Source organism: Salvia splendens, chromosome 6 (genome assembly GCF_004379255.2).
Source record: "Salvia splendens isolate huo1 chromosome 6, SspV2, whole genome shotgun sequence".
NCBI lineage: Eukaryota > Viridiplantae > Streptophyta > Magnoliopsida > Lamiales > Lamiaceae > Salvia > Salvia splendens.
Window position 1 is genome coordinate 11661965 of NC_056037.1, and position 9355 is coordinate 11671319.

Here is a 9355-nt window from a genome sequence, read left to right on the forward strand (position 1 = left end):
TAAGAAACAAATCAATCTTTGACTCAACTATCTCAACACATGAAAAATGTCAACATTTGAGCTGTCAAGTCTTTCAACTTGAACATAAAAACTATGCAAATTCTGGAAGAATTGGTCGCACAACAAAATCATTCAACCTTCTGCTAAATTGTAAACATACACATACATCCAATATGGCAGCCCAGACAAAGCAAGATAAATCCCTTCTTTTAATTCAGCATCAGCTAACGTGTCATCTATGGTGAATGATATGGCAAAAGTTGAATCTTGATAGACTTCTCTACTCAGAGGCCCAGTATCTGCATTTAACTTCTTCCCCTTCAATAAGCCTCTCTACTGCATCTGATGGTAGACCAATTAGTTCCAGTGTCTTCTCCCACACTCTAGATGCAGTTTCAACGTTGTGTGCTTCCTCCGAAGGGTTTGCAGGTCGGCAGTCGTGATTGATGAAAGCACAGACAGGCCAATCCTCTGATTTCAGCGATTCCGTGTAGTCCGTAAGTTGGGGATCAGTGGCTGCGAAAAGAGTGCTTCTAGATCCTGTAATATTCGTACAAACTACTTAGATCCTATCAAGTACCATTTCAACTTAAATTCCTCATGTAGCAGCGGAAGTCATCCGCAATTCAAATGTCAGTGCATTTACCTTCTTCAGGGCTGAAGATAAAATATGGAATTAATTGGTAACCAGCTTGAACAATCTTCGGGAGATCCCTAGCCTACATTTGAAGTCTTCAGATATAATTGTGAACTACTATGATATGCAAAAAAGAGTAATCAACTAATCATTTCCTCAGTGGCTAGGATCTTGTAGAATGCAAGAACTTACAACATTTGTGTGGACTATTCCTGGAGAAACACATGCTATATTTATGCCTGCTTCAGTTGGCAGTTTCTTGTTAAGGACGCTGCTGAACATGATCTGCATTATCAAATCTAGAGGGTATGAGTGAAGAAGCAAAACAGAAGATCATGACCAGTAAATGTCTTAAAGGAAAGATGTAATCAACTAAAATATTGAATCTGCAACTAAAATCATGGGTTACAAACTTCAATGCTAAATTGGAGGAAATTTGAAAAGCAGCCACAAAAAAGAGTTGTCTTCCCTATTGGGAGCATTAATCTAAAAAGACTTGAATGTAAAGTAGCTGCAGATCCGCTTGAATGTGCAACCAAACTAAAAAGAAGAAACAATTACAGTAAAAAGTTTAGTAGATAACTGCTAAAATTTTAAAGCTAGCATTTGAAAGTACCTGTGCTAGCTTACTGCTTGAATACCCAACCATACTAGTAAATTTTCGTTTACCAGATGTAACATTCATGTCTTCTGGATCAACAAATCCTAAGTTATGCATCTGCACAAACAGAAGATGAAATCAAGATCTGTTCATTACCATCTAGTCTTGCGTACAGTTCTCATCAGTTAATTCTTAATACAAAACTAAAGCGATAAACTAAAAAATTCTCACTAGTTAATTCCAGTACAGATTTTTGCCTCTTCAGTGATTATACAGCAAGAAGTAACAACTTTCTTTTCTTACAAGTGAAGGCTTCTTTGTGCAGGAAATAAGAATACTTACCTCATAGTAGTCCATTCTCACTATCAAATAAAGTTCCAAAACAGGGTAGACCAGATGCATTCTTTTTATGTTAGGTTCATGTGTTGTTTAATTTTGTATATAATAACGAATTCTATACAAAAATTCATGCAATTTTTCAGAGTGCTGAATTTTATCAAAGCAGAATTGTCAATGTTCTTCCTGTTGGAATCATAACAACAATACAAAGAATACATACTTTTGACACATTGGAATAGATATTTATGCCCAAACGTATAATGTACAAGTGCTCATAAAACTTACAACAGAATTCACATTGACAATGCGGCTGGGCGAGCTTCTAATAAGTGAGGGCAAAAGCAATACTGATAGCAGTGCTGGGGCTAGATGGTTCACTTGCATATGTTCTTCATAGCCATCCCTTGAAAATTTTTGGGGTTCTGAATTGAAGTGTAATGGAGTGAGTTCAACTAAGATTCATGTTACCTTATTCCTGCTTATAAGAATAGGCCAGCATGTGGACATGAGCTAAACAATCAATTGAAACATGAGTTATCTGTTTATACCTAGAATATTTTACTAGGGGGAGAGAAGAAAATAAGAGAGCCAACTAACACGCAGTCACTCGATGTATAGGAAAACCAAACATGGCTTCATTATAGTCAAACTAAGGGCAAAACAAAAAAATAGTGTGCCTCAGTGTGTGTCTGTGCCTGTTTCCTTATATAGTTGTATGGAAGTCGACCCTTCATAATTCATATACAAACCTCCAATTGAAAATATCCCAGCATTATTGATGAGAGCATGTAAACGTCCCGAACGTGCATTCCAAGCTTCAGCAAATCTCGCCACAGACTCCAGAGAGAGAAGATCGAGTTCCATAACCTTGAAATGCATAGCAGTTAAAAAAATTCTTGTCACACTGATACCCAGAAAAAGAGTGGCAGAGCCAACACAAACTTGATACATCCTTATTCCAGACACAGATAAAATAGAAAGGCCGAAACAGCCAAGAATTTACATATCTCCAAATGCATCAATTGATAATGGGATTCAACAAGCAAGACTTCATATAATAAAAGTAGGAATCCCAGTATTTCCTAATAAGATTTTGGATTCAAGATGAATTTATTTCCATTCCAACTATGAACTCAGTGTATTCATTAAGTACCTCGATATTAAGAGGAAGACCCTTCCCGGACCAATTCTCCTGCCACTTCTTTATCAGATCATTAGCAGCCTTTGTATTTCTTACTGCCATCACAACATGCCCCCCTGCTTCCGCTAATTGCCTGTGCAATAATAAAATAACAGAAAATCATCAAATTCCCTTCATACAAAACCAGTTCGCAAAATGCTGGTGGACAAATGCACGATGAGAATGACTCAATCTCAACAGCAACAATATTACATTAAAATGTCAGAAGCTAATTAACAGAAATCTGAAAAAAAAAATTTAAAAATCCGATGTTCCTCCAAAGACACCACCACTGTTCTCCAGAACTGATGCAGGGTTTCCAAGTTACTGCTTACATTTTTCTACTGTTTTTAAGGAATTTTTGCTGTTTTGTTTAAAAATTCTAAGATTGTTAGTTTTTAACCAGTGTTATTGAATGCTAATATTAGGCTGTTGTTTTTGCTAAATGCTGACAGAATTATCCGAAATTCCTGTTGGAAAAATTGATGACAGAAAGAGCTCACTGAGACTCAAGTAGTTCCATATTCAGTCACACTTGGTTACATAATGGAGTGCAGGTAGATCATCTACTTTATGCAGATTATAGCAGTGTTGAATTCGGATCTGAGATTAATTAATATTCAACTTTGTGCTTTAGAATATGTACTTTTTTTGGTTCAAAATCATCAAATTCAATTCCTACAAAACCAGCTCGAAAATGCTGGCTGATCAAGGCACGATGCAGATGACTCAATCTCAACTGCAACCATAGTAAATCAATCACTATAACAGCAAATGCAGACTGATGAAAAGAAATCTTTAACGTCAGAAATTCACAAGTATTAACCACATTCCTACATGATTTCCAGCTAAGTTACTCTATTAAACACATTCAATTTTATTTCCACAAATCACTTCCGATTCCAAAGTCCAAATCGTAAGGTGGTAACCAGGCATAGGAACTCAGCATTCCAACCGCATAACCCTAACACACTCAATCTAATCTGGAAAAAGGGATCAAACAGTTAATGAGAATCTCATTCTTATTTCAAACACTTCCAATCTTCAATATTTCATCAAATGAACGCAGTTAGTTTACCTCTATTTAAAATAAAGGAGCTACAGACTGCACATATATGCAAGCATATGTACCAACTCTTCCAAGCATAATTGAAGCAATTAGAAACAATAAATTAAGATTTAGGTAATTGGAGAAACTAACAGCTCTGGTTTACCAACATGTAAGAAAGTAAGTAAATAAACTAGAAAATGCAAAGCAAAGTTAGAACTCCACGACAGACACATTTGAATGATCCGCACACTGTGATTCGGCAAATGCAACTATCATGTCTTGATTTCTCCTCGGTTGAAACTTAAAAGGAATTAAAGATTCCTCATAATCTTCATATATTTCAGATTAGAGAAATAACTGAATTGACAGTCAAATTTGTACAGTGAGCATGAGAGTTTATACTTTACTCAAGCCCATAGAAGGTTGCATATGCAGAAAAGCAAATGCCTAGAAAACATGTTACGATTCCACAAATAATCAAAAGGAAATCATTAATTTCAGAAATCCATAACTTATACCTGAATTCCTGCAAGATTTCCAGCTAGTTACTCCATCAAATACATTCGATTACATCTCAAATCAATTCCGATTCCAAAAAACACATCATAAAGTAGTCAACATCCCACCCACACGAACCCAAACTCTCACTCAATCAACTGGAAAAAAAGGATCCAACCACTAAACTTATAGATAAAAACAGCAATAGCAAAAGGTAACAACGACAAGTGAAGAAAAACCTGGCGATTTCCTTGCCGATGCCGGAGGTGGAGCCGGTGACGATGAAAGTGAGATCATTAATCGGCGGCAGGAGCATTGGATTCGGAACGTTGCTGGCGACGATTCTCTGAAACAGCATCTCGTAGGCGAGGTAGAACCAGCCCATCAGCCACTCAATCCACCCTAATCCTTCCTTCTTCACCTTCTGTGGCACTGCCTCCTGCGGTGGTTTTCCGTTATCATCTCCCTTCTCCGATAAAGATGAAAGCCTCGCCATTTTCACACAACACCACTCACTCAATGAGAGGAGCTTTCGGCAAAGCAATTCAAGTTTTGTAAGATTCCAAAGAAACGACTCAAAGAGGAGTGTATGCGTGAGTGTGTTTGGGCGGTCCGATTAATTTTCATGATGGAATCGTGACCGCTGAGAGTTTGTTAAGGCTGGTAGATTCTCTTCATTTTTGTTTTATTTAGATGAGCATCGTATTCCTCTCTTTTTTTTTATCATGATAAGAAAACGATTTTTCAATCTAAAGGTCAATTTTCAAATTTGAAAAGGAAAAAGGAACTGATCAAATACAGTACTATACTAAGTTTGGAAAATTTATGGTTGTTTTTGTTTTGATTTTAGTTTATTCACAAATAGTGGCATGAGAAAAAAAATAAAAATACTAAAAGAGTCAAGTTCAAAACAAGAAAAAGTTCAAAGATGCACTAGAAAAGTGCACGAACCATGCGTGCAATTGCAGACAAACGCACGGCTCGTGCGTGTCCCAATTAGAGAACATAAAATGAACATAAGACATTCACCAATTAAAGAGCGATCATGACCAATCAAAGAGTGATCCCTATTGTCTGAACCTTCAACCACTCAAGATATTGAAAGTCTTTCTGATTGATTTTCATCGTGGTGTAAGCAATTACGACGACATAAGATAATGCACCGATGGTTTCAATTTATGGTTTGTAGCAAAGTCAGAGGAGAGGATGGCATAAGGAAATGTGTCGATGGTTACTATTTAAGGTTTGTGGCGGAGTGGGAGGAAACAACACAGAGAGGTAGAGAGTGAAATGAAAATGAGGGGTGAGGTGGTACAGGGTAAGTTTTAGGGTTATTTCTTTTATTATTATTAAGGATTTAATCAACACTATTAATACAAAAGTAAGACACGAAATAGAAAATGTCAAGTTATATGAGACAAAAATTTTCCCCAACTTCTAAAATGGCGAACTATATTATTTTTGTACTAGTTTTGTTGTTATATTTGCGTGCGTTGTGTGTTTTGTGTATTTACTAATGTGTATGTATAGTGTGCCTACAATTCTTTCAAAATTCTATTTCATATTAATCAGTGCTTTATTTTATCAAATGCAAGATTTTGAATTAAATGATAATTCAATATCTTTTACCCCATTCGTCCATCATTAGAAGTTTCAATTTACTATTTTAGTCCGCCGCCATTAGGAATCTCGTTTCACTTTTTTTTTTACTATAAATGGTAGGTAGACTCCATTTTTCACTCATTAATTTCACTCACATTCTATTATAAAATTAATAGTATATAAAAATGGATCCTACATTCCACTACCTTTTCTCACCAATTCTTTACATTTCTTAAAACCAGTGTCGAACTCAAATGAGACTCCTAATGGCGGACGAAGAGAATAATTCTAATTCCATTTCGTGTATTAAATGACTAGAGCAAACAATTTTTGACACGACACGAATCTCATGAAATTTATAGTTTTGAGTCAAACCTTATTAGGTTCGTGTCTTTATCAGGTTAACTCATTAAGAGCCCGATAATTTTAGATTGAGTTCGGATTTGATGCGGAAAACTCATTAAGAAATACTCTCTCGTTCCATTTCATGTGAGACATTTCTTTGGGCACAAGTTTTTAGGAAGAAAAAAGTAGAGAGAAAAAGTAAAAGAGATGATAAATTAAGAGAGAGAAATTGTTGTTTTTTGCCAAAAAATGAATTGCCTTACTTATAATGGGACGGCCTAAAAAGGAATACGTTTCACTTCTAATGGGGCGGTGAGAGTAATAAAGTTATTATTTTTATTACTATTACTCCCCCCGTCCCCCAAATATTGTTCCACTTTGATCCGGCACGGGTTTTAAGAAATGTAATGGAAAGTGAGTTGAAAAAGTAAGTGGAACGTAGGTCCTACATTTATATATTAGTTTTATAATAAAATGTGAGTAGAAATGAGTTAGTGGAATATGTGGTCCACTATAAAAAATGGTAAAAAGTGAAATGGAACAAACTTTGTAGGACGGACGAAAATGAAAAAATGAGACAAACTTTCAGGGACGGAAGGAGTAATTTAAAAATTTTTGCTTTACTTTTATTCTTTAAGTTCTTGTAAATCAAGTAAATCAGATTTTTATCATGTAAATTAGATTTAATCATGTAATATCATGTTTTCATTGTATAATATCAGGTTCGTTATCGTGTCGTGGTAACCCATGCTATATCGTGTCGTTAACGGGTTTGTGTTAGGTTCGATTAGTGTTCGGGTTTGAAAGTAGTGGGCTAGGTTCGTTTTTGGCTTGACAGTTTCCTTAATAAATTTTGTTCAGATTAAGCTTTATTGAGTTAAATTGTTATTAATTAAATTGACCGATCATTATCCAACTCATACAATTTGTCACTCCTATAAACACCTGCGGTGAATTCAGATAAAAAAAAAGAGAGGGAATTTAACAGGTGACCAGAAACGAAACATAGGCATGCCATAGTTGGGAAATATCACTTCGGCCATGTTTGGTTGCCAGGATTCTGTCTGAGAAAGTAATCTGATTCCTTAAATTTTAAATTCCTGTGTTTGTTTCCGTTTTTAATCAAACTGGGAAAGTAATCATAATCCTGAAACAAGAAAAGCTAGTACAACTTTCCAGGATTTTGAATTCTAACTTTTCTTAGGTATTCTTTTTCCCAGTTTTAAGATTCTTACATATTTAATGCAATATAGTACAATTTATTATTATTATTATTATTATTATTATTATTATTATTATTATTATTATTATTATTATTATTATTATTATTATTATTATTATTATCATCATCATTATTATTGTTATTATTTATTACAATGTTTTAAAAATAATTTAAAAGTATAAACCATACTTAATTTCAGGATAATAAATAACTATAATTCAAATTATCATAATTATAACTATATTATTAATATTTATTTTTATTTTTATTATCATAATAATAATAATTTATTAAATAATTAAATATAATTATATTTATATAATAATATAATAATAATTAATTTATAAATTAGTAATTAACAATAAAATTGTAGTGAAATTTTAAATTATAAAATTTATTCAATTAAAAACTAAGTAAATATAATGATAATAATAATAATAATAATAATAATAATAATAATAATAATCTTATTTATTATTATATATTATGATGTATAATCCATATTTAAACTATCCATCGTAATAATAAATAAAATAATATAATTAATATCATTTGTAATTAATAATTTATTAAATAATATGTATTATTATTTTTTATAAATAAAAAATAATAAGTATAGTTTTAGTTTAGTGTTTAAATCAAATATATACTTTCAAATCTTGATATTTTCCAAACACGGGAAAGTAAAGTTATTAGAAATCATATTCCCGAGGATTCATTTTCCTAGGAATCATTTTCCTTGCCAACTTTACTTTCCCGCCAACCAAACATGGCCTTCATGTTTTTGGTAGGACATATACATGCTTGGCGTGATAGTTATTATTATAACTATGTCAACAATTTGAACTTATCCTACTCTACTTAGTACACTCGTGCCACAAAAGTTGTCCATTAAATCTTCTGGAATACTATTAACACCGAAAATTCGACATTAAAAGTGGGGTTTAACTTTAAGTAATAATTGTAAGTAATTAAAATGAATTATGAATTCTCTGCTGTGTTGGAATGTCACTGTCCCACCCATCAGCTTCTTCTACACATCTTATTTTTTAGAGAAAGAGAGCAACTACATACCTAATGAAAAGATTAAACACTGCAACTACATCTACAATTCCCATCAAGATTTACATGAAACAAGCAAAAAACAATGTTCATTAATCAAAACACAAGCTAGCTAGGCAGATCAATTAGAGTCCTCGTTTGATCATATCTAAAAACCTCTGATCAGACTCTTGCCTCTGCAATCTCATATCCTGGTTGAACTTGTTGATAAACGCTTCCACTTGTTTGTTGAAAGCCTCGACATCCACCGACGGATCTCTCCTTAGCCCGCCTAGTCGCCTTATCGACGCCCTATCGTTGAACGTCTCCAGTTTCCTCATCACCTTCTGTTCCTCCACCTTTCTGTTCCGGATCGGTGGCACAGACTCACTCTTGCTCAGCTTCTTCGACTGACCCTCGACTATCGTCTTCCACGTCGACTCCATCGTGCACTCGCTTTCTCCCTCCTCCACCCCACTCTTCATCTCATCCCTAATATCACTACTACCTTTTGCTGTGCCACTGCAATCATCAACATCACTAGAGGTTGAGTCACTAATCCTAGTTGAAAATGATGTTAACGTTGTTTCTTCTGCTTCTGCTTCTGCTTCTTCTTCGACTTCTGATGGTGGCACCTCCACCCAGTGCGGTGGAGGGTCATGGCCGTGGTCGTTGTTGTGGGAAGTAGTGGAGGTGGCTGCTATGAGCAGGACCACGGAGTTGATGATGATACAAATATATAGAGGAGAAGACAAGAAAGACCTAAATGAATTCCAAAACGTGACGAGATTGGGTAAAAAAATCTCATACAAAAAGGGGACTAATGCCTCTTTCACCAT

General features: G+C 34.4%; 2 protein-coding genes across 2 annotated transcripts; both read right to left on the reverse strand.

Moving 5' to 3' along the window:
- Window positions 1-4942, reverse strand: LOC121806184 (dehydrogenase/reductase SDR family member FEY-like). The gene is made up of 8 exons (XM_042206131.1): window positions 4546-4942; window positions 2731-2851; window positions 2327-2444; window positions 1863-1999; window positions 1254-1355; window positions 830-922; window positions 647-719; window positions 1-540 (listed from the first exon to the last, which is right to left on the reverse strand). Exons 1-8 carry the CDS (start codon window positions 4800-4802, stop codon window positions 281-283), a joined length of 1161 nt encoding a protein of 386 aa, XP_042062065.1. The 5' UTR covers window positions 4803-4942; the 3' UTR covers window positions 1-280.
- A 3720-nt stretch (window positions 4943-8662) lies between these two features.
- LOC121808788 lies at window positions 8663-9355 on the reverse strand. Its single transcript, XM_042209368.1, has one exon. It carries the CDS (start codon window positions 9353-9355, stop codon window positions 8663-8665), a length of 693 nt encoding a protein of 230 aa, XP_042065302.1.

Excerpts from the sequence above, each read along its gene's own strand:
- LOC121806184 (XM_042206131.1), bottom strand. The coding sequence starts at position 4,802 with ATGGCGAGGCTTTCATCTTTATCGGAGAAGGGAGATGATAACGGAAAA. Across the intron at positions 923-1,253 it reads CAAGCAGTAAGCTAGCACAG|ATCATGTTCAGCAGCGTCCT; the intron begins GTACTTTCAAAT and ends TTGATAATGCAG. Across the intron at positions 720-829 it reads GAATAGTCCACACAAATGTT|GCTAGGGATCTCCCGAAGAT; the intron begins GTAAGTTCTTGC and ends CTTCAAATGTAG.
- LOC121808788 (XM_042209368.1), bottom strand. The coding sequence starts at position 9,355 with ATGGTGAAAGAGGCATTAGTCCCCTTTTTGTATGAGATTTTTTTACCC.